General features: G+C 35.4%; 2 protein-coding genes across 7 annotated transcripts in view; both read left to right on the top strand.

The window, feature by feature from the left end:
- LOC131144688 (probable thimet oligopeptidase) overlaps nucleotides 1–5,302 on the top strand; it is a 31,959-nt gene extending 26,657 nt beyond the window's left edge. For both annotated transcript variants that reach the window (XM_058093489.1, XM_058093491.1), the window contains exons 14-20: nucleotides 1,348–1,445; nucleotides 1,535–1,580; nucleotides 1,798–1,894; nucleotides 3,640–3,713; nucleotides 3,788–3,892; nucleotides 4,637–4,717; nucleotides 4,951–5,302. In XM_058093489.1, coding sequence (XP_057949472.1) covers nucleotides 1,348–1,445; nucleotides 1,535–1,580; nucleotides 1,798–1,894; nucleotides 3,640–3,713; nucleotides 3,788–3,892; nucleotides 4,637–4,717; nucleotides 4,951–5,061 — 612 coding nt within the window. In that variant the 3' untranslated portion in view covers nucleotides 5,062–5,302. The remainder of the gene's footprint in view (nucleotides 1–1,347; nucleotides 1,446–1,534; nucleotides 1,581–1,797; nucleotides 1,895–3,639; nucleotides 3,714–3,787; nucleotides 3,893–4,636; nucleotides 4,718–4,950) is intronic.
- A 1,850-nt stretch (nucleotides 5,303–7,152) lies between these two features.
- Nucleotides 7,153–24,170, top strand: LOC131144687 (DEAD-box ATP-dependent RNA helicase 1). 5 transcript variants are annotated; one of them, XM_058093485.1, is made up of 12 exons: nucleotides 7,153–7,404; nucleotides 7,502–7,641; nucleotides 11,449–11,600; nucleotides 12,407–12,641; nucleotides 14,136–14,390; nucleotides 15,847–16,001; nucleotides 16,288–16,465; nucleotides 17,937–18,121; nucleotides 19,342–19,546; nucleotides 19,899–20,004; nucleotides 20,439–20,555; nucleotides 23,889–23,932. In XM_058093485.1, exons 3-12 carry the CDS (start codon nucleotides 11,488–11,490, stop codon nucleotides 23,915–23,917), a joined length of 1,578 nt encoding a protein of 525 aa, XP_057949468.1. In that variant the 5' UTR covers nucleotides 7,153–7,404; nucleotides 7,502–7,641; nucleotides 11,449–11,487; the 3' UTR covers nucleotides 23,918–23,932. The 5 variants fall into 5 exon arrangements, with proteins under 5 accessions (XP_057949468.1, XP_057949470.1, XP_057949471.1 ...); XM_058093486.1 differs by lacking the exon at nucleotides 23,889–23,932 and adding an exon at nucleotides 21,076–22,002 and having other exon boundaries at nucleotides 7,168–7,400; XM_058093487.1 differs by lacking the exon at nucleotides 23,889–23,932 and having other exon boundaries at nucleotides 20,439–20,762.
- The last annotated feature ends 1,253 nt before the right edge of the window (nucleotides 24,171–25,423 follow it).

The following is a 25,423-nucleotide window of genomic DNA, read 5'->3' as shown; positions in this document are numbered from 1 at the left end:
GCGCATTCCTGAGGGAGTTCAGTAAAATGGGTGGTGGGCCTTCCTTGCTGCTCTCTTGGAGCTATCATTGACCTTGAATAGACCCTCCAAATCCAACAGTGGCAGTTGGAGATGCTCCAACTGCAGTTCCTTGAACATCCAGAGACCAGAGGAGAAGAACAAGAGGAGTAGTGTTTTAGAGACTTGTCGAACACCTCCTTTTCTGACATAACAAGAGGAGCTCCAACAATGAGGGTGGAGACAAGAAAGGAAATTTTATGAAATCATATGGATTGGGGAGGATTCTTCCCCAATAGGAATCCTAATCCTATGCAACTTGTTGGGGGAAGCAGGGAAAATTTTCAAATCTTCTGCGAGGTCTTTTTCTGGGGCCAAAGTGTTTGGATAATGCTGGGCCATCAATTCAAATTTCAAAGCCCAAAATATAAGGCCCAAAGAAACCCAAATCGATATGGGTTATGGAATTGCATAGATACAAGCCTCTTATCTAAAATGATTCTATGGCTCATTTTTGTAAAATGATACTATGGCTCATTTTTGTAAAATGATACTATGTTTCTGTTTATGTATGGACATATCTTTTTTCATGTTTTAGGCCTCTTCATTTTCTACTCTCTCTTAAAAAATTTTGCTTCCTTCCTCTAAGAATCCCTATTCTCCTGAGTGGAGGTAAAACTTGAAGCTGGCTTTTTATTTGCAGTTTTTTCCTTGGTTTCCCAGATTGATTTTATGGGCAAGAATTTATGCTGCTTTGAGGTATTTAACATTTCAACCAATGTGAATGTGGAGTTGTGTTCTACAGTAGGGAAAATAGGGTGTGGTTGTTTAGACATAGATGGGTGAATATATTGAACTGGGATTTTCATAAAGGCTGTGGGCATGCAATAAATTGTAGGAGTGACATGGTACCTCAGATTTTATTTGATTGTATTGTATGAGTGCTATCATTTCTACAATTTTCTGAGGACAATACTAATGTGCAGTTGCAGTCTGAATAACTTTAACTTGCTCTATTTTGATGAAAATCTTCATGTTGCATCTCATATCATGTCAGGTGGTTGTTATTATTTTTATAGTGATATTGTCTTTGTGTTGTGTTTCTATCCCAGACATGTTTAGCCAGTTAATTTGGTGCTGCACTAAACTATGATTATTTTATTTTTGTATTTTTAATTGATTTTTCTTTCTTTTTATTTATAATGTAGGCCATTTTTTATTTAGGCAAATGGATTTAAGTTCATTTAGGCCTCTAATTTTTTTTTTTTTTTCTTGTTCTCCAAGCATTGTGAGCCTATAAAAGGCTGCTACTGGTTTTATTTGGAATTCATTTAGAATTTGTTTTTTCAGGTCCATCATCTTTGCAATTGTGCATTATTTACTAGATTTTCTGGGTTGCGCACTGATCCTGACTTTGTGGAGATCCCTGCTCAGGTGTTAGAAAATTGGTAAGTAATTTATCATGTTGTTCATTAAATGGATTAGATTAAATTCTCGTATCTGTGCTGCAATACTTCTTGTGGTAATTTGCATCCAGGTGTTATGAGAGCATCTCTTTGAAGTTAATATCTGGTTTCCATGAGGTAAGGCATGCTTTTGATGTCTTTTTAATTTTTGAATGAATAGTTCAACTTCTGATTTGGGGCCTTTATTTATTTACTTATTATTTTTTATAGAACCTTGTACTTTTCCTGGGAGCATGTTACAACATCAGTTATAGTTCACAGCCATAATAAATGCAAATACTAGGAGGTACTTCTTGGTGTAATTCATTAATTTAGGTAAATATATGATTTGAAGGATATTACAAAGCCCATCACTGATGAAATATGTAAATCTCTCAAAAGACGGCGATATTCCTTTTCTGCAGTTAAGCTGAAGCAAGAACTTCTCTATTGTAAGTCCTCCTTTCGTCCATGTTTTGGAAAATGACAATTTCATTTTATGAGTTATCCTCTGAAGAAATAATTATGAACTCCTGGCGTTCCATTAGCTGTCAACTTCATGTGCAAGAGTCTTAAATAGTTTATTAAATTTGAGCTATTAACAGTTGAAATAGTCACTTATTTTGGTTTAATTCATGCCAAGGCTTTAGCAAATGCTATTACAGGTTGGGGTTGGGTCAGTTCAGGTTGCTGGAACACTGTTTGTTGGACTGTGAACCCTTGAAGTTGAGTTCTGCTCGTCCGAACCAATTGTGGGGCAGGATTTTGAGTCAGGCTCGGCTGAAGTATATGATACATTGCAATTTTGCACAAAATAATAAATTATAATGATATATTATGCATGCACAAAAATTAAAGAATGCTAATACTGAATTCATATGAAAAGCTAGCATCATCATTCATAGCCAAAAAAGGTAGTTGGTATATTCATGTTGCAATTATATGAGCACATCCTATTTGCAATTACAAGTACATCCTCTAAGAAAGTGCATTAACGGTAAAAAAAAAAGCACATTTACTCAATAGAGTTCCTATATTTTTTTTTATGGTAATATCGTATGATATTATATCACTCAAGTAAAATAATACTATATTAAGCGAGCGAAGAAAAATGCTAATTTTCTTTTATAACCATATTTTCTTACACTACATATTAAATTATATGATGTTCTATGAATAACAATAACCACCACCACCACCACCAGCAGCAGCCCTTAACTAGGTAGGGTTGGCTGCATGAATCATTTTCTGTCATTCTGCATGATCTAGGATAATATCGTTAGAAAGAGTGCTGCCAAATTCTTAGTATCATGGTCCAACCCTCATTGTTAGGGCCCTAATTGGTCTATGTTGCTAGAGCCCAAACATGGCCTTACAACTCAAGTAATGCATTGCTTTATTTAGTAGTAATTGTGCACTGAATTAATAGGTTGTGGACTCAAATAATTTTATCCCAATATGTAGTGAACTCAATTAAAAGTAAGACTCGATTATTTTATCCCAATGTATAATGAAGTGAATTAAATTAACTGATAGGCTATTTACTCAAAAGGATTTTAGCCTAGATAGGGTGGATAGGGTGCTTACTTGATATTTTGCCCTTTTTTATGGGAAACGGAGCAAGCTTTTATTTACTTATTTTTATAGGAAGAGAGCAAGCTTTGGGGAAAGCCAATTGGAATAACAAAAAAGGTCATATAAAGGGGTTTTAGAGGCCTTTTGTAGTGGTTTGGGGGAATAGAGCTGGGGGCTGCCCCTTCCTCCCCACCCCATTCCCTTGCTTGCCTTCATAAAACCCAATTGCAACCTGAGTTTTGGAAATCCATCCCAAAGCTTGCAATATTTTGGTCGGGCTTGGGTTTTGTTAAATATTTTGTTGACAATTCTGGTACTTCTGTTAAATATATTGATAATCTAAATGTATGCATGCTTTTCTATTACAAATTTGTCATTATTAACTAGCTTTATTAATTGTTCAGTATATCTCCCTTTTGTCTGCAGATTGGTCCACTGCAGTATTTATACTATTGCTATTTTCTGTGCCACTGTCAGCAGATAATGTTTCCTAAAAAATGTGGGAAGGCCAGGTTTACTGGTCATTAACTGAGTGTAGAAGCATGCAATTATTATGAGCAGTCAGTTTTTGCCGATATTTCCTTCCTATTCTCTGTGTAGCTCAAAGGATCTATTTTTCCAGGTTTTTTTGATCAGATTATTCACTCCACAGAAAATGTTGACATGGTTGAGTTATTGAAGCATCTTCATCCAAAGGTGACTGCGACAATAGTGCATCTATGAATGCAAGTTTGTGATTTGCATGTTCACATGTAACTTTCTTTCTCCAGGTGATGTTAGGATTGCCAATGTTAGAAGGAACCAATCCAGCTTCTTGTTTTCCGCGCTGTGCTATTGGCTATGAAGCTGTCTGCTATAGCCGCATTTGGAGTGAGGTTAAGCAACTATCCTTTAGTATAAATCGCTGGCTGTATTGCCAACCCTTTTGCGCGTGTGTTGGGGCTCCCTGGGCCTAGATTACACAGTTGGGTGTACAGCCAACTTTGAGAGCTTAAACAATGATAATAATCAATTACGCACTCCATTATTGTCTTTATTTAATGCCTTACTGACATAAGTTTTGACTGCTTAGTCTTTCTGCAGGAATATAGAGATCTTTTTATTTTTTAGTATTAAACAAAAGGTCATAATAAATATTTGCTAGCATTTCCAACCACTTCAGGAGAAATTTAACTTGCCGTCTGAATTTTTGGATAGTGGCAGGGATCTTTTTCTGTGGTTAAGAATTAACATTGACCTCCTTTCAAGTTGATTGATTCTCACACTCATCTCTGTTCGCTGACGCAACATTACAATTTAAAAGGCAAATTTTGCTCCAAATTGTAATTTTAGAATGGTAGTTTTGTTTGAAAGTACATCTTAAAAGGGCAATCTTGCCCAACATTTTGAAGCAAGATGTTCAATTGCAATAGAGTCAATGGATGGGACGTAAGAATTGAAATCATACCTCAAAGGAGGTTGATGTTCATTTTGAGACCTCTTGAAAGGTCTCTATAAGCATCATGGGAGAGAGAGAGAGAGTGAAGTGTAATTTTTTTTCTGTAGTTCAATTGCATTTTTTGTCATATTGTTGTTGACATCTGTACTAATACTTATTAATTCCTCATCTGAATGCCTAGGTTTTTGCGGCTGATTTATTTGCCTCAAAGTTTCGTGGCAGCCTTTTGAACGACTTTGTTGGTATGCAATTCAGGAATAAGGTAATTTACTTGAATAGACTCGTCTGCTGACCATATTTGGAAAGTTGAGCTTTAATTCTCTCCTACTTAAGTTGTCACTTGACCATGCATTGTTCTTAAACAGTGTTCGTTGAATCCCATTGGGCAATTGTTGGGCTTGGAGCTCCTTGCCTGGAATGTGTATTATAAGTTGCAAATGAAAAGGATTACCTCGTTTTTCTGCTCATCTTCAGTTTTTAAAAACTTTTTGCCAGGTATTGGCCCCAGGCGGGGCAAAAGACCCCGTAGAAATATTGTCAGATTTCTTGGGAAGAGAACCATCAACCCAAGCTTTTGTAAGCAGCATAGTGGAGTCTAGCTTATGAGCCAGAAGAGCATCCCCACTCATCTCTCAGACAAGATTCTCAGCATCCTGGCGCTTTTTTTGCCCCAGTAGAAATTTCTGGTTGCTAATTCTTTCAGATGATGCTTGGCTCATATTGTGATTTTACTATTTATTTGTGATATTTTTAGCACTGCGTAGTTCATTGCTTGATCGGCTGGTTGGATTGTACAATGGCAAATTCTTTGTTGATCAATTTTTATCACTCATTGCTTTCGTCTCCAGGATAATGAAGAACAGTAAAATGAACACGTGGAGAACAAAAAAAAAAAAAAAAGTATTTTTATTCTAAACTGCAGGAGCATTTCCACATCATTACTGGTTGTGGAGCAAAAGATGGTTCTTTGGTTTGTGTTCAATGGCCATTATCAGAGAAACCTAATTATTTGGGCTCACCAATAATCTCCTTTTGCTGAGACTATGATTGTATTGCACACGAGAAGAAATAAGGATGACAGTTTCTGAGTGGACCCCTTCAATCATTCATATACGTATTTCTGTTGTATTAAATTGTGAAAAGTATGTAGCAAGAATAAATTTGCATGGAGTTGATATGATAAATTAATTCAGTACGAATATCTAGTTTTTATTTTTTTAATTCTAGTTTTTTTTTAACAAAATATATGTGTTTGGAGTTTGTAATTCGAAACTTGGATTTATATTTGTTTGGATTTAGATAAAATTGCATATAAAATTGTATTGTGTTTGGTTTAGTTTTATATAAATTCAAATTATACATGAAATTTATTTTCATTGATTGATTCATAAATTTTTATTCATCAGAGATTTGAGATGAAATATAAGGCCGGGAAAATAAATTTTACATTTTTTTTTTTTTAAGTTTTAATGAATTATCTAAAAAATTTAGTTTATTTTTAATTTTTTAAAAATTCATACTGAAGAGTTAGAAAATAAAGAGTTTCTTTATATTTTGGAAATAATTTTCATTTTTATTGCTAAATTTTAAAATAATTATTAATGATAATTTTAAAAAAAATTAGAAAATTCATAAGGTAATAGTCATAGATTTTGAGACATCAATTTGAATGTGTGAATTTGTGAAAAAAAAAAAAAAAAACTCAATGTAATTTTGTGCTGGGCTTTGCCACGACTCACAAATTTAAATTCAAGATTTAAATTTTATACTACTAATAACTAAACACAAAATAAGAAATTATAAATATAGAAAATAATAAAAAATAGTTTTTGATATTTTAGAAAATTGAAAACTATGATGGTATTTTTTCCATACAAATAAAAAATAAGCTAATTTTTTAAAAATATTTGGGCATCTCAAGATTCGAACCTTAGGCGTCCATGCATGAAATTCTTAAATTTAACAGTTGAAATACTTTTTATTCAATCTCCACACCTTAATTTTAAATTTAAAAAAGTCAATAAGTATGTGGCCAATGTGGATATCATTAATAGTTATGTGTGTGTGTTAGATACAATATTTAGAATATATGTGTAGAAGTTATAGGTAATTATGTGAGACATGTATTATAATAGAGAAAATTTATTTGACAAGACATTTAACTATTATTCTTATCAAGATTTTTTAATTATTTAATCTCATAAGGCACACATGTGCCACTGTGTGATATTTTTAATGTATGAGAATTAATTTTTGACTTTCTTATATGATGAAAAATTTTATTTTTTATAAAATTAATTTTATTAGAAGTAATATTAATTTATTGTATCTTGTATTTATAAGTGGAGAAATGAAAGGAAAATATAAAGAAATCCATAATTTTATATTTGGTTATAAGTAAACAAAGAAAGAAAATAAAAAATATATAAAATTCATTAACAAAATTTTTATTTTATTAATATTTGATTTTTTAAAATTTTTAATTATATTAAAATAAATATTTATTTTTAATAGTATTTCATATAAAAGAAGGATATAATGAAAAATGAGTTTTTTTTTTTTCCATTTACTTTCTTCCTCATTTTTTAAATAAAATCTTTAATGCAAATAGCAAGTATCAGGTAAATAAATTTTGAATTGTGGGCATAATAGTCATTCTCTCTCCTTCTTGGCTTCTTTGAAGTTCGTATCTCCCTTCCTCTCGCTCTGTTCACTTTCGTGCGCAGCCGCGCCTCACGGTGCCTCTGCCTCCTCCTCAGCTGGTGCATTCTCCGCTTCCTCAGCCGGAGCTTCCTTAGTTCCTTTATCTCCGTCAGCCTCCTCACCGACCTCTACCTCGTCCTCGTCAGCTGACGCTTCCTCCTCCTACTTCTCTGCCGCCGCGCCGCACCCTCCTCTTCCTCCGCCTCCTACTTCAGCGCATACTTAGGGTTTGGAAGACAGGGGTTGGTACTGTTATATTAATCTAATGCATGCTTAGAGTTAGTAGTGTACTCTGTAACTTCCCCAGCTGGATACTACTTTATTAGAGAATTCTGTCGTTTAGAACATAACCCCGAGGAAATTGAAAGAGTCCAGACGCTTCGAGTTCGAGTTGGAGTGCTAGCGGTGTGTTGCTGTTTTGCACTGCCGGACTTCCCACGGCCGGAGGAAGATTTGCCTCGCTTCTTTGGTTGGGGCCGACTGGTATGTGCATTGTCGAGATTCTCTCCTCCATATGTTTTTTTTTTTTTCTCTCCGGTGAATTTTTTCCGGGAAAAATTCAATTCGATTCTATTCCTCTTAATTTCATTCCATTCCTACGCAATAAAAATGCAGTAAAAACATACATACTGGAAAAAGTGCCTGCATTTCACGCCGGGCCAAACTAACCGATTCAAACCCACGCAATATGTATCAAATTTGGGTACCTGTCCATCAAAGGATCTGTTTGCCTCAAACCCACATGGATTAGGAAATGCAAAAAAGCGGCTCCACCTGTGAAAACCTAAAACTCAAAATCTCACTTTTAATATTTGTTATATATGTAAACACACACACACACATAAAATTGACTAATCAACGTATCCTGCTTTATTGTATACTAGTTTATTTTTTCAAAATTGTCATTTTGTTGTGTTGGTATCATTTGGTTGTGTTGTGTCTATTTCCTGTGTTGATATTGGTGCTTGAATCAAACATGTTGTAGATGCCAAATGGGAAGATAAAAGGGGAGTGCAGCAAATGCATTTGAATGAGAAGAGAAAGTGGTGTGAAATAAATATGTTTAAACCCTTGTTTTTGTTTCTTCTTTTGCTTTATTGAGTTTTTGATCTTTTAAGGGGATGGGAGGAGTTAAGGAAGAGAAAATTTTTAGTGTGAGGCATAAGCACCAATACTTGGTTACTTTATTTATATAAATGTGGAGGAGGCATGCAATGGACATTGTTAATTTAATATTTTTTTTTTTATCTCGCGTCTTTGAGTCATATTTTTATTTTTAAGATACAAACAAAATTTTAATTTGCAAAATAATTAAATAAATTAATTTGATACATAATTTTGATATGGTGAATGCCATTTTATCTAATTTTAATTAATTTTTAGAGGAATAATATTAACTATTTATATTGTGTGTCTTTGAGTTATGCTTTCAATTTATAGAATATTGAAATATGCTTGATGTTTGATATGTGAGTGCCATTTGAGGCTTTCGGTTTATAGAATATTGAAATATGTTTAATCTTTAAGTTTTTGTTAACCGATTTTGTGACCTACTTAATAACTCCTCATTTTGGTTTTAAAATTTTTCTTTCGTTATGAATATTTTGATTCTGTTTTGTTGAACTGATTTTCACTTGGATTTAGGAAATAATGTTAAGAAAATTTTATATAATTAGAAGTAGGGCAAGCTCATAGCTTGCTGTAGATCAGAAGGAGGCTAAATACTGAATCCTTCCCACCAAATCCCCAACAAAACTGCAAAATAGCACACCTCCACAACGCCAAAGCATTTCTACCCCTTCCAAAACCTGAAAAACAGATAGCCCAACAAATTCTCCGCCAACTTTACTCCCAAATCTCTTCAAATAGGCCAAAAAGATTATTCCCCACCCTCCAAGAAAAGGAGCAATAAAGGAATAGGTGAGAAGCAGGTTCTAAATTTTGAAAACAAAGAGAACATACATCCGTAGATAAAGCCTTGAAAGACCTCCTATTCTAAGACGGATTGTTAGTGTTAATTACATAAGAACAACTAACTAAATTAGAGCCTTAGTCTTAGAGGGTACATGAGCCTTCTAAATGGATCTATGAAGTGGGAAAGACTAAATTTTTTTTGTTAAATGCTCAAAAAAGATTTGCAAGAATACTCCTCAGAATAATCTAGAATCCAGGAACAATAGTCTCGCCTTTCGGAAAAGAGCCTACCATCTAACAAACTTAATAAGGTGGCAAGCTCCGAAATCTCTCTATCATTAGGAGCCATATGAAATTGGAAATCCCAAAACTAGCCCCCTTTAAAAATAAAAATTAAGAGGACAATCTAAACCAACGAGGAAAAAAGAGGGGCAGTGAACGAATACTCATTGTGTCCTGTTTTCAATTTGATTTAATTGAATGTACTTTATTTTTTTTCTCTATAAGTATTGAGCAAAAAGTAATTCAAGTATTGAACAAAAGGTAATTCAGTGATTGAATTGGTTAGTGATGGTGATGCAAAATATATATATATATAATGCAGCTTCACCAGGCATATGAACTTTGCGTTGGGCAGTGGACTAGTTAAGCTACAATGAGGATATTGTAGAGCAACTAAGACATGAATATGTGATATTGTAAAACATAGCGGAAAAGTGCAAAGTGTCGTGCAATACATAGTAGTCAAAAGCGCGACTGAGGCGCGAGGCGCAGTGGGGCGACGAGCCTAGCGCCTCATCAGGGTTGAGGCAAGGTGACCTTCAAGAGGCGCAGGCAGGCGCACTGAGGCTCCAGGCGCAATGAGTCGCGCCTCAGATATCTGACCTTTTAACTTCATTTTTTTTTAACCTTTTAAGAAAGAAAACGTAGCCAGACTCGAACCAACCCTAGGTACTAGTTGTCATAATTTCTATGTGTTTATGTTTTGGTATTGAATATTTGGCATTTTAAATTATAATATTACAATTGATGTGTTTTCATATATCAATTACTCATCAAATAGGCATTGTGCACAAATTTAATAATTGTGCGCCTCACCTTTGTGAGGCGAGCGCTTTCGCTTCGTGCCTCGGCTCCAAGTACTCTTTGCGCCTCAATGCACCTTGCGCCTTTGACTATTATGTTGTGCATCAGTTAAGTTATCATTTATATACATCCCCGCGACATGTAGGCTGGAAGGCATATGAAATTTGAGATGACAGTTCAGCAGTGGACAAGTTAAGTGAATACTGGGATATTTAAAACAACTAATAAATGTACAAAGTGTTGTGCATCGGTGAACTGATTATTTGTATGCATGCTACATGATACGTACGCTGGAAATGAGAGGGAAATCATCTTGGTAATGGTGGAGAAATATTTCATGGTAATTTCGTTGGCAGTTAGAATTATTAATATATAATAACATTATTGGAGCTCTGATCATTAGGGTTTCATTTTTTATCTTTTAAATGTGTACTTTGTGTAACATGTTAAAACTGTACATGGTTGACAGTGAAAAAGGATTAACAACCTCATAATTCTAGGTCAAACACAATTCAAGTTTCTTATTGTTTAATTTCTGTGGCATCGTTACATAGAGTACTTTGAGGAGACTGGAAGGAAAATTGACTCCTTGAATAATTTTTTTGGGACAGTTTACAATTCACTAGTTGATGCTTTTTTGTTTGCCACAGAGGGCAGTATCATTTTGATGTGAAAAATAATTAGTAATTTATCTGCATTATAATTGTTTATTTTGTGTGCAGAAACATGGAATCTCATTCCCCTCTCTTACCCTGGTATTTCTCATTTTTTTGGGGTATGTTTCTGGGTATATTGCCAATGCATAGGCATGGCAGGATATTGACATATTGTGTAATTTGGACCATTGGTTTTGAGTAAAAGTTTTAAGTTGGTATTTTTTATTTGTATCTTTTGTATTTATTATTTGAATTTTGCGTTATGTTATTTATTTTTTGAAGCAATGATATTTGCATTTTTATGGGATCTGACGTGAGTATTTGACAAGGTATTTATTACTTACCTATTATTCAAATGAAATATTTGTTGGTTATGTTGTGAATTTGTATAATTGGTTAATTAAATTTAAAATATCTGTAACTTGATGTGTGCTTTTGAATTTATAATTAGTTCTTTGGACCACTCTCTCAACCTCACAATTTGCAATGAAAATTTTGTGCAGAATTTGTTTGTCCAACGCTAAAATAAATATATTTTTAATTATGAAGTCTTGTGCGCAGCACATAATAAGTGCTAGTGTACATATATAAATTGGCGTTTTGAACATGGGTCGCTCTTTCTTTCTTTCAACAGCTTCAGGGTTTAAAACTTGCTATTTGCATATTAAGGAGGATGGGGGAAGCAAAGCAGAAAAGCATGCCATATTTGCCATGGATGAGAAGTCCAATTGATATTAATCTCCTCAAAGAATGCTCCCTTAAGCTTCTTCCATGCCTAGATCCCAGGTAACTTATTATTTATTACTTGTTCGCCAGCTATGCCACCATTACTTGTCCTTTATTTTGAGTCTGTTCTGTTTAACGTGCTTTTTTGTTGAGTTATGCACTGTTATGACTGCTTCATTCTGATTTCTATATTCTTTGTGTTTGTTTGTTTGTTTATTTATGCATGTTACAACTTTTCCGAATAAACATATTTGGAAAATTTGTTGTTAAATTGATGGCTTATCTTAATGCCATGAGATTTTGTGCTGTTGGAATGATGTGTGAGGAATTTCTGTCTTCATCACAAAAAGGGGCTGGGGGGTAGGGGCTGGGGAGATTCAGATTGATTGCTTTTAAAGAAGTTAATTCACTCGGATTTAGATTTTGTGTGCTTTTGGTTTTTAATTTTTATTTTTAACACATAAACTAGTCTATGAATAATGAAACTGAGGGAGTTTGATCTTTCTTAAGTGCCCAAGCCCCTAATAATTAATGGAGATTCGAACCTTGATTGGCAACTTTGATTGTTCACGCACTCACCAATAGGGTGGCCTTGCCTTTTTTTGGGGGTCAGGGTCGGGGTCGGGGTTGGAGGTCAAGGTGTTAGTGGTGTTTATTTTTCTTAATGTTTAAAACAAAAAAAAATCAGTTACCAGTTATATTTTCCATGTCCATTTTCTTTTGCTCAGGCTTGGTCTTGAAATTGTAACTTCTGTTAAAATCTAAATTGTGGGGTGATGAACGATGTACTCTAATAATTGAGTTAAGATTGTGCATTTTTTAGAAACTAATTAGTTTTCATCAATTGCTAATTTCTTTCATACTAGGTTGGAGGTGGCTTTGCAGAACATGGGGGTTTCTTCACTATTTCAAGTGCAAGTTGCGGTTTGGCAAGAGACGATTGGGCCTGGTGGTTTTGAGCGAGACCTTTGTATAAATTCTCCAACAGGGAGTGGGAAAACTCTAGCTTATGCTTTGCCAATAGTGCAAATGTTGTCAACTCGTGCAGTTAAATGTCTGCGTGCTTTAGTGGTGTTGCCTACTCGTGATTTAGCCATCCAGGTTACATACTCATGGCTGCAAAATTGCCACTATGTGCTCATCTTTTTTCAATTATGTCTTTTCTATTTTAAGTAAAGGGCATACTTGTGACAATTTTTCATCATGTTTCGTAAGCACTTGATGCAATTATTGTATGAAAGAAGGAATAAAAGATGATATCAACTATACAACAAGAAAAGAATAACAACCACCAAGCCTTAAGTCCCACTAGGTGGTGTTGCCTGTGAACCATTTTCACTATATTTTCAGCAAGTTGAGGTGCTTTCCAATCTCTGTTTAGTTCATTGGTCCAATGTTATTCTAGGTCCATTCCACCCCCTATTCTAGAACTTCATCAACTAATCATTCTTTTGCACTGGAGTATTATTTGGTCTATATTGCAAGTTCCAAAACCATCTTAGCTGCCATTACTTTGTCTTTTGTGAGTGCCATGCCAAACTTACCTCCCAGATGTGTTCATTGTTTACTTTATCTTTTAGTTTTGATATTAAGTATATCCAAATATAATTTAATTTCCAAAGAGGTCACGTGTATGTGGGATGTTTTGTGACTGCTGTAATTTCTTACAAATAAATGGAACTACAGCTAAATGACGCTTTTAGGAAAATTAGAGCTGATCATACCAAAAAGCCCTGGCTGATGTTAACAGAACAGCAGGATGAGGCCAAAAGCAAATGTCACATGAGTGCATAACTGGTTAGAGGGAATTGCTTGACTTTGAAAATTCCTAGCATTACATTCTAACCAAATGCACCATAAAATTATAAAAGTAGCATAGTTCCAAATAGGATTCCCCTTATCACCACTGTCAAAGCCTTGGATATTTTGAAGAAAGAAGACCTCTATAGAGGAAGGGCAAACCCATCGCTCCCTCAAAAACTCCAAATATTGTAGTCCAAATACACCAATAAAAAAGTCAATGCGAAAAAATGTGAGCGCTGATTTTACACTCCAGCACTGCATCACTAACTTGAAATAGATATGTCCCGGAGCTGCAATGAAAAATAGTGAATAAATGTTTTTTTCTGGCCAGGATATTATGGTTTGTTTAAACTTAAGGGATTCAATATGAATTGTGAAATTTTCCTTTATTTGCTAATGCAGTGCTTGTGACATTGTAAGTGGAATGATTTGCTCATTTCCATTGTATTTTTTTTTTTGTTGTTGGGGTAAACTAGGAATTGTATTAAAGGAAGAAAGGAGTACAATTATGAAATCATTTCCACTGTATTTCAATACATGCGTTTTCCATGTAAAATATATTCAGCACCGAAATTTCTTAAATAATTTTAAAAGGAAACCAGTCTTCTAAAACCCTAATACTCCCTTCTCTGATCCTCTTCTTGGCCACTTTTATTTACTGACACACCCCCTCTCCCAATAAACAGAAAAGTAAATGTGATGTGTTATATTGATTGTTTATTAGAACCAAATTATTTTTGTGAGATGTCTCCATATTGAAAGCTGTTTAATTGTCTTTCTTTATTGATTCAGGTAAAGCAAGTATTTGATACTCTTGCACCTGCAGTGGGCTTATCTGTTGGTTTGGCAGTTGGTCAATCTTCAATTGCTGATGAAATTTCTGAGCTCATCAGGAGATCTACATCTGAGGCAGGCTTCTGTTATGACCCAGAAGGCCTTTCAATGGAGTTACAAAGTTCAGTGGACATTTTGGTGGCAACACCTGGGAGGCTGATGGACCATATCAATACCACTAAAGGTTTTACACTTGAACATCTTTGTTATCTTGTAAGTGGCAGATCATGTTTGCATGTATTTTTTGTGCGTACTGAAATTCTAATGTATTCAATGTGTATGCTACATTATATCTGATGACAATTCCTGATCTGAACAAATTCTGTCTCTTAAAAATCTTACTTTGTGTGATCCTTATTTATTTATTCTGGGTCCTACTGCCTACTGGAGATACTGTTTGTCTTCTCTGCCACAGTGAACCAGGATTATAACTTACAATGCACATGTTATCTTTGGTCAGAACCTTCTTATTGATGAGCCTCCTGTTTTCTTGGTGGTTGGATTGCTGAAAAATATGAGCAATACAATTTGTTTTCGTGGCTATGGGTATCACTGATTGTGGATGGGTCATCAATTAAAAATCAAATCTAACTCGGTAACCAGGGGCTTTAAGGTGGAGAGTAGAAGTAGAGAAGGTTAGGTAGGGAGTTAGATGAATTTTGAAGGGGGTAGGGAGAGGAGGAATGCCTTAAGCATGTTCATTATGAAGATGCTAACTGGCAATGCTAACTGGCAATTGGTCTTGGTTTAGGGGGTATGGACAAAGGAGGGTGGTTAAGGATGTAGTTTGTAGGGTTTATCCTGATGTGTCTAATTCAGGAGTCAAACTTGGGATATCCGTGGCTTAGGGTTAAGAAAATGTGGGTGCTTAAGGTGGTAGTTGTTTGGAGTTTTCCTGTTGCACTTTTAATTCAGGAGTCTACATTGGTAGAGCATTTGGAGATCTAGGGACAGATGTGAGAATTTGGAAAGGGTATATTTCTGGATTATTTTCTTGTAAATCTTTCTTCATGCACGTGATGAAAATCTCCTTTTCCCCTTTATTTTTCTGTAGATAGAATCATTTGGAAGGCAAAAGTTCCCTCCAAAGCTAAAGCCTTCAGTTGGACTTTGATCCCCAACAGTATTACATCTAATGATACGTTTCAAGTGAGACCTTACAAGGCTTGTAGCCCATACTCCTGTAATGTGTAATTCTTCACAGGAGAATAGTTTTCAATTCTTTCTCCATTGTGAGGACTAGGCTGCTATGTAGTAATCAATCTATATGGTATTTTTGGTGAGATGTGAATGTCTGCAATTACTGTGGAAGATTTTATGAGAGAGGCAGGAAGAGGATTTTGTGGATGTGTGCTTGCTTCGGTATCCTTTAGGAGTTGTGGCTAGAGAGAAGTAAGAGGATCTTCTGACTTGAAATCAGTCCTCCAGTCCTCCAGCTTTGCTTTGGGACTGAGTCTTTTTTCGATTTTTTTTTGGGTGATTTGGAGCATGATTTGAAGGTTGCTTTCATGTAATTTTTGCTTTCTCGGAGGGCATTTTGTCCTTCCCTTTTGTTTTATCCCCTCATAATCTTCCTTTTCAATATAAAACATGTATACTGCTGATTACTTTATTTTGTATTTTTCCTCAGCAGGGTTGAAGTGTAAGCTGATTAGTTAATATATTTCAGGTTGTTGATGAAACAGATCGATTACTGAGGGAAGCATACCAGTCCTGGCTGCCAACTGTGCTTCAGTTGACTCGTTCTGTTGACGAAGGCCTCTTCCCTTTTGGCCAAACTTTACTTCCTTCTATATTTGGTTCCTTAAAAACTATTAGGAGATGGTGAGTTTTATGCTTTTTTGCCTTCCTGTTGATGTCCATTTACATGGGATACATTTGTTTGCCATGTACAATTTTTCAAATGATTTGGCATTGGGCAATTATTGTGTATCTGATGCCCATATGCAGGACAAAAAGGATTTGGGAACTATATGAGTGTTTTATTGAATATTATTAGTCATCTGACAGATGAAAGATCTCTCATCATCCACTTGAGAAAGATCTCCGGACTATTATCTTCTATAAGTTGCTAGTCTTGCCATTGAATATTACATTGATTTTGTTGCAGTGGTGTGGAAAGGGGGTTTAAAGGTAAATCTTACCCTAGGCTTGTGAAGATTGTTCTGTCTGCCACACTAACCCAAGATCCAAGCAAGCTTGCTCAGCTTGATCTGCATCATCCTTTATTCTTGACCACTGGGCAAATGCGTTATCAGCTTCCTGAAAAATTGAAATCCTTCAAAGTGGTATGCCCTCATAATTATGCCAGTTATCCCTTGTGAAATTTCAGAAGCATGGTTTTTGGTCTGTTTCAAATTAGCATGTTCTCTTCATTGCATTTCATGTTATTATTATTATTATTATTATTATTTGGAATTATTCTTTCTTATGTGCAAAAGAAACATGAAACAGCAGAGGCATCAGTGTCATTAAAGGTTACTGCTGACAATTTTTTATGACTTTCATTGTGTATCACAAACTTTTATCTTGTTTTTGAGATATCATTGAGAAATCCATGTTATCAAAATAGGCCAGAACCAGTTGGATTAGAAGGAAAGATTGGATGTTGTAGTGTGTGATATTCTTATCAAGGCAACCCATTGAAAATTTGTGGGCATTTTAGTAAAGATCCGAAAATCCCTGAAATCTGTTTTTGCTGATTTTAAAGGAAAGGAATTAATATATATTTGACTAGGGTACCTTACTACCTTTAATCTTAGTTTTGGATCCAAGGTGGATCCTCGTCAAATTGAATGGGATACCAAGGTTAATAGTTTTATACTTTTTTCCAAAGCTAAGACAGGATATCATCTTATTCCAAAATTGAAAGGCTAAGAAATGAAATATATCTGAAAATATTGTTGAATATTTAATGTTCCTTATTATGTTCGTTGGTACATGTTCATAAATTACAAGTAAATCTGTCAGCTGCATTTTATCTATTAATAATATTTGAACCCTGTATCTTCCTTGCCCCACCTCCATCCTTTGCCACCTTCCCTGACCCATGTGTTGCATTTGAGTTTTGAGCAGTGACTTTTATGTCAGATGCACTTGGGTAAGGTTCTAGACTTTTAATTTATCTTTTTAAATTACAAGTTCTAGTATAGAAGAGAATTTGAAAATTTTGTGATTCTGTTTTCATTTTGAGTTATATATATCCTATGTCACAATGGTTATTGATTTATTTTGCATCCTCACTGAATGAATTTCTTTCCTTTTAGAAGCTTGTTCTGTTGTTATTACTTTGATAATGTCATAACCTGTTGCAAATGATTGCTAAATACAATGGCGAGATGTTTGTTTCCTTGGCTTTATACCTCTACTCGGGATAATTTTGCTAAAAATAAAACAATTTGGTATAAAAAGACACCATCTAAGCTTCTAGGAGTATTGAAAGAAAATGTTTACTCTCTCTCTCTCTCTCTCTCTCTCTCTCTCTCTCTCTCTCTCTCTCTCATTCTAAGTTATCCCAGTTAGTTTTATTTTTGCGAACTATCGGGACTTCACAATTTTTTTTTAAATACCATTTTGTATTTTTGCCTTGTGATTATTGGATGATGCCACGACCGTGAGTGATAGCAGGGTATTGCTTCTTATTCTAGATGGATTTTATCTGCCTGGGCTATGGAAATAAATTCAAAGTCTGAGATGCAAATAAATTTAAAAATAGATGTTTAATGAGACTTTTACTTTAATTCTGGATTTTCTGTGCAGATTTGTGAATCAAAACTCAAACCCTTGTACTTAGTTGCCCTTCTGCAAAATTTAGGTGGGGAGAAGTGTATTGTTTTTACATCATCTGTAGAATCAACACATCGTCTGTGCACCTTATTGAATTATTTTGATCTGCAAATAAAGATCAAGGAGTATTCAGGTCTTCAACATCAATCAGTGAGAAGGTAAACTCTGGATTTACTTAAATGATGATGTCCTTACTCTGAAATGTGTATGCTGCTGCGTTGAGGTCTGTATTAAAACATGAAAACATGCATTGCACAATTTCTTGCTTTTTTTTGGGAGGGGGGGTGGGGGTGGATAGTGTGACTCATGTCACTAAAGTCAATTGATTGCCCAATTAGAGAGTGTGTACCTAACAATCTCCCTTAGGTCTTCAAAATTTGATGGCCAAGATCAGTTACTGAAGTTATTGATTCAAAAGGAAGATCTAGGTTTGAAGTGAGTTAAAATGATCAAGGATGTTTAAAGGAGGGGAATTGTGGTGTTGTTTTTAATTTACATATGAGAAGGCTTCTCATTTGGTGAAATGGATTTTTCAGATAGGGTGCTGTAGAGAATGGCTTTTGTGACAAATGGAAGAAATGGATGTTCCTCTCCTGTATCAATGTTGGTTCTTTTTAATAGTGAGGACTGAGGAGGACTGTTATACTGCTTAGAGAGGGCTTTGGGAAGTTATTCTCATCTCTTCTTTTAGTCAGTTTAGTAATTGACTGACTTAGTGGTATGGTGATACTTGCTTAGGAGATGATTATTCAGAGATAGGTGCTTTCGTTATTGGTAAATTTTAAGGTAAAATTTATGTCCCTAACGGCGGAGTTGCTGTAATTAATTTGAGGTTAGGTGTCATGTGTGGTTTTAGTAGGTTTGCTGATTGTTAGGTGCTGAACAGTGCATGCTAATTTTGGTATATGTTTTTAGCTCAGGTGGCATATAGATCTAGTAGTTAATGGTAAGGGGGGACATTGCTCCATAAAAGATTAGGGCTTTTCTAGAAAAACTTCAATAAGATGAGTTAATTTTAAAATACCAAAAAAGTAGCGTGTTCTGTGGAAGGAATGCGCTATTTCTGCTAACTTTCCTTGGTCAATTCCCATACTGATTGCTGGCACAGTAGGTATTTTTTTGAAATCTATAAGATAATGATGGCTGTTAGGTTGTTGAAATAAAGAATTATGAGCAATGTCTGTTGGCCTGAAGAGTTGCTGTTCAGAATGCTACTTTTAATGGAAAGTTAATTCTTTGCATCTAGGAAAATTTAAACCATTTTGTCTTCAAATTTCCAACTAGCGATTCTGATTTGTGATACTCATAGGTTCTGAGACTGTTCGCAGACTAATTTAACTGGATTGGATTGTAATGAAAATGAAAATTTGTGCTGCAGCAAGACACTGAAAGCATTTCGAGAAGGAGAAATACAAGTACTTGTTTCTTCAGATGCGATGACTCGTGGAATGGATGTTGAAGGAGTAAGAAATGTCATTAATTATGACATGCCTCCATATATTAAGACATATATTCATCGGGCTGGTAGGACTGCAAGAGCAGGCCTGACTGGATGTTGCTTTACGTTGCTACACAAAGAAGAGGTACATCATTATCTTATTTCCTCCAAGCTATTTCCATATTAATGACCAAATAATCCTAAGCTTAGAATGAACTCAAGTCAGGTCTAAAGTATGAACCTAAGGTAAGGTCAGGAAAGAACAAAAATATCGCAGCTTATACTAAAGATTGAATGTTGAACTGTGTTTGGATTGGAGTGCTCTCGTATATTTTCAAACACCGAATGTCATGCTAATTTTAGCAATGGGAATTTATAGGCAAAAATAAATGTAGCAGAGTAAAAATAAAATGGTTCAGAATTGTTCTTCATTTTATTCTTGCATCGTTTTCTCGTTTATGATGAATTGTACAAATCATGCCTCTGATTTGTTCCAGGTTAAGCGTTTCAAGAAACTGCTACAGAAAGCTGACAATGACTCTTGCACTGTTCACCCTGTTCCTTCCAATTTACTTGAATCACTTCGTGCTACTTATTCTTCTGGTAAATTTGTCTTTCACCATTTTTTATATCTTCAGCAATGGCATCAAGGACAAGATAATCCTCATATAAGAGAGAAGTAAGGAGGCTAAAGATAAAACTGTTCTGTAAACCAAAGATTTGTGTTAGCATTAAGGGTTTGTTAGGAGCATGAATTTCAGGCATAGATTTAAATTTTTATTGTATTAAATAAAGTAAAATGAAATCCAATATTGTATTGAGTTCTGTTCAAATTCATACAAATCCAAATTTAAAGACTGAAATTCATGTACCCAAACACAAATTGAAGAGTTCTCCGTTTCTTGGGTATCACTGAAGTCAACTGCAATTTCATGGTTTGTCATTATAGCATTTGGACCATCAGCTTTACTTTTTCTTTTTGAGTGGAGTGGCTTTTGGTGATTCACCATCTCAGTGTCTCCTCATTCTTGTGTCAGCATTGGAGAAGTTGAAAGGAGCAGTCGAATCAGAAGCATCCAGGAAGCGCAAAATAAGTTTCAAGTCTTCCAAAGTAGGAAGAGGAAGAGAGAAGAAAAAAACAAGCCATTTGCATGGTTAGCCTTTTATTTTTGAAGCATTCTGCTTACGACACGAAATCCAATTTGGCAGTGTATATTTGTGCAATTCTATTATTTTGAGCTCTAGAGCTTCTGAACTTATTTATTTTTGCATTTTTTGCTTTTCCATTTTAAATTCTAATCAATATTATTTTTATGAACATGATTTCACTAATGGTATAAAAATTCATATTTTTCTACAAATTACTTCCAGAGGACCTTATGCATGATGGTAAAGAAGTACCCCTTTTAATATTCGCACTGTTGTGAAAACAAAGAAGAAAAAAAAAAGTAAAAAAAACCTCAGCAGAAAACAGCCCATTCTGATTACAAGATGTTTGTAGAAACAGAAACCATAATAACTCAAGTGATAATACATTTTAAGCACTTTCAACGATGCATATGCAGAAATTTAGAACATACTCAAAATTCTGAAACTTGCCACCCAGAAATGCATTCCTGCTTATGGATGCATATCTACAGTCTCACTCAGGCTTTGGTCTTGAAATTCACTCAGATGCCACTCATTGAAGATGATAAACAGCAGAGAGAGGGAGAGTGGAAAATAATTTGTGGACATGTTGCCTATCAGTGTAAGTTGCCTTCAGTGACCAAAGATGGGGTAGTAACTTTGAGCTTTCTCAAGAAAGTACTTGGAATGAGTATGATTGGTTCTCCAAAAAGAGGATGATGATGAGGAAGAACATTTTGAACACGAAGGGAATGCATCGGCTGCATAACGTCTCTATGCTCTTCTTCGTCTATTGTGTCCAACATATTCACATTCTGGCCCCTCCTAACAGTAATAAACTGTGATGGTGCAGTCTCCATAGCCAACCTCCCCATGCGTGAATCGGCCATTGTTTTGAAGACTTACAGCTCAAGAGAAAGGGGAGAAGCTGAAATTCAGAAACCCAGTTGGGAGAAATGGATTTTGTAAATAAAAGATTTGCACTTGTTGGCTTGCGGATGAGCAGGAGCTCGCACTGGGCTATTATATAAGGGCGTGCTTGAGAGTAAGTTTTGGCTTAAACTTATTGGTTAGTTCTGATCAGGACTTCGATCAACCTTACATTGATTTTTAACCTGTACTGCCGGCCCATGCTTTGACGTTTCCAAAAACGTCAAGAGGAGAGCCTCTCGCTGGGCACCCACAGCCATGTGTTAATGCATGAATGGAAGAGTGAGTATCCCTGTGATAATTCTTAAGTTGGATAAGCCGGTTGGAGTGCCAGCTGCCAGGTGTCTGGTGAGATGAAGAGCGATGTTGCCAAAGAAATTTCTTGATAATGCTCTGAAAATGAAATTTCTTCTTGGTTCTGCTTCATTGTGTAAACCTGTCAGCATGTGGTGTAATTATTAGATTAATTTTATAATTAATTCTAAGAATTTAATTAGTTGATCAATTTCGTGTAATAAATATAAGAATATTTAGTTTCTCTCATAATAGGATTGTTTCCTGCTTTATAAAATATAATTGTATCTATATAATGCCTCTGACTTGAAATATATATGTAAGAGAACAGAAGAATTATCCATAGGCACAATTGTTTAACATGGTATTAGAGTGGTTCTGATCTTAAAAGAACTCTTACACGAATCAAATTTCGTATTCTAAAGCCCATACTCGAAAATCACCATCACAAATTTTTCTTCTTTTTCTTGTTCATCTGAAACTACATGGCGGATCCCAATCCCATTGTTCCAACCGTACCAAACGGTTGGGTTTTATAGAGCCTAGTTGTGTTTGATCTGGACGATGACCTGATTTTTCTTTAATGAGAGATTTTTATTCTAAGGTTTACTCCATGGAGCAAAGCATATAAAACGCTTATTTTTTGGGTGATTAAGTTAAGCCATCACGCTTCGCGAGAGAGCGAGAGAGAGAGAGAGTATTGTACCGCCGCACTCTCTATATTTTCTTCCTGATAATAGTGAAATCCCTACAACTACGTGAACGTAGGCAAAATTGCCGAACCACGTAAATACTGTCTTGTGCGTGTAATTGATTTTTCTTTGGCGTGTATTCTTTTTTTATTTTGTTTCTCATAGGTTTCGGAAATTTGTTGTTAATTCCCAACACAAACAATCCAACACCATCAATTATTGCCCACCAAGACAATTATGTGTTTCCTACCAGTATCACACTGGATGAGACCAATTACTCATTATGGTCTCAACTCATGGAGATGCATATTGGCACTCACAACAAAGCTAGATATCTCATCGGAGAAGCAAAAAAAACCCTGCACCAGAGATCCTAATCTTGGAACATGGATTACCGTCGTTGATGCAACGATTTGTTCGTCTCCCCACAGTCAAGGAGATATGAGGTTGTATCAAAAACTTTCTATGAGGGATTAGACGAAACTTGCATCTTTGAATTGAACTAGAGATCTTTTTCTACCCCAAAAAATGATCAACCATTATCAGCATACTATAATGAACTTGTTGCTATTTTCTAGGAAATTGATTACAAGACTAACTCTCAAGAAGGAACAATCGAAGGGGTGGTCCAGTTGCTTTTAGTGATGGCTGGGCTTTGAGTTTATATTTTTTTGAGTGGACTTGACTCTGAATTTGATTGAATTTGACCACGTCTGTGAAGAAATCTTACGAAAAGACCCAAATTTTGGAGAGCACATATGCATATTTTAGGAGAGAATATCAACAAAGACATACAATGGGAGGCTCTCGTCCAATCTCTGAAAGCTCGGCCATGCTGGCCAACCAAACTCAGTAAGGACCATCGTATGGCTTGTCAAAGAATCGAGACAATCAATCAACTAGAAAGTTTGGCCGCCTGGTATGTACTCATTGTGGTGAAATAGGCCATTTGAAACAACGATGTTATGAAATCACTGGCTATCCTAAGTGGTAGGACTTCACAAAGAAACCTAGAAAGAAGATTGCAGGGAAAGCTATGATGACATCTATGGAGGAAGACCAATCGCAACCTACAGCAAATGTTGCCCACCCAAGTATTGTTAGTAAGGCATTTGTATTTTCTACAACTCTAAAGAATAGTACTTGGATTATTGATACAGATGCATCCGATCATATGACTAGGGACTCCAGTCAATACAATCTGTTTTCCCTTCTCATCAATCTGTTATCTCCATAGCTAACATCTCCTATTAATGGAGAGAGATCTGTCATCTTATCTAATACTCTCACATTAGATACAATCCTTGTTGTTCCATCTCTTGAATAAAATCTTTTGTTTGTTAGCCAAATTACCTCCACTCTTGCTTGCACTGTAACTTTTTGGCCCTCATTTTGTGTTTTTCAGGACATTCTAACTTGGAAGATTCTTGGTTATTGTATTAGGTGGGGCAAACTCTACTACTTGGAGTTGACAGAAAATGGGAGGCCAAAATTCAATCAGGCAAATCAAACTAGTAGCGAAGACAAAGCTCGAGCAACTTTATGGTTATGGCACCGAAGACTAGGACATCTTTCTTTTGGTTATCTTAGAAAATTACAACCACATATTTTTTCAGGTCTGAATGATTTGGATTTTCATTGTGACATTTGCGAATTGGCTAAGAACTATCGTATTTCTTATTTACCAAGTTTGAATAAAAGTTTAGAACCTTTTGTGGTTATTCACTTTGATGTTTGGGGTCTTGCAAAAATCCCTTCTACTTCTTAAGCTCGTTACTTTGTTACATTTATTTATGAATGCACTAGAATGACTTGGGTGTCTCTGCTTCACAAAAAAAAGTGAGGTATGTACAACGTTTCAGGAATTTCATAATATGGTGGGCACTCAGTTTCAAAAGCAAATTTGTGTTTTGTAATCCAACAACGGTATTGAGTTTGTAGATACATCCTTTGGCAAGTTTCTGAGCCAGCATAGGATTCATCATCAATCCTCTTGCACCTATACTCCGCAAAAAAATGGATTGGCAGAGAGGAAGAATAGACAATTATTGGAGGTGGTTTGTGCCTCTCTTCTTGGCATGAACATGCCTCAATTCTATTAGGGAGAAGCTATAAAATATGCTACTTACCTCATTAATCGAATACCTTCTCGAGCGATAGACTTTCAAACCCCCCAACAAAGGATGCAATCCTTATTTTTAGCTCCCCATCTCACAAATCTTGAACGACAAGTCTTTGGTTGTACTATATATGTTCACATCCCAAAAAATTTGCAATAAACTTGATCCATGTGCAAAATGATGTGTCTTTGTTAGGTATTCTGATTTTTAGAAAGGATATAGGTGCTATGACTCTCAAACCCAAAAATTACTTGTGACCTTGGATGCTTCTTTTCGTGAATTAGAGCCTTATTATTCAGGGGTAGTCTCTGGGCCTTCTCTTTAGGGGGAGAGCTTTAGCGAAGAGAAGGTGGCGGAGGAGATGAGCTTATAGAGTTAGAAGAAGTGAATGAACGTTTTGGGAAAAGTGTTCAACGAAGTTATGATATTATTCTTGAAATTGAAAGTGAGTACTTAGTTTCTTCCGAAGATGAATCAGGTGCTTCTGACATATCAGAATCATCAATGTCCTCAAAATTGCCCACATCTACACCATTAACTGAAGAATCAACCCAGAATGTTCTTCCTCAGGTAATCTCGAATCCCATGTCTGATGAGTCCTATGAAACACATGTTCTGTGACGCCCCAATTTTCGTACCAATTTTTTTCATAAAAAATAATAAATATTCACACATCATCAACAATATTCACAAATCGGTCACGTCAATAACCCGGTTACCACCCATATGACCTGACCCATATTGGGTACCGGGTAAATAGTCATTTCATTTATATAACCTAACAGCGGAAGACAGTATATACATAACAATCAGAATACAATATCCAGAGTATTAACATACATATATATACATTACCAT

Source organism: Malania oleifera, chromosome 12 (assembly GCF_029873635.1).
Source record: "Malania oleifera isolate guangnan ecotype guangnan chromosome 12, ASM2987363v1, whole genome shotgun sequence".
Classification (NCBI taxonomy): domain Eukaryota; kingdom Viridiplantae; phylum Streptophyta; class Magnoliopsida; order Santalales; family Ximeniaceae; genus Malania; species Malania oleifera.
The sequence above is the reverse complement of the archived record's forward strand: the minus strand, read 5'-3'. Positions and strand labels throughout refer to the sequence as shown.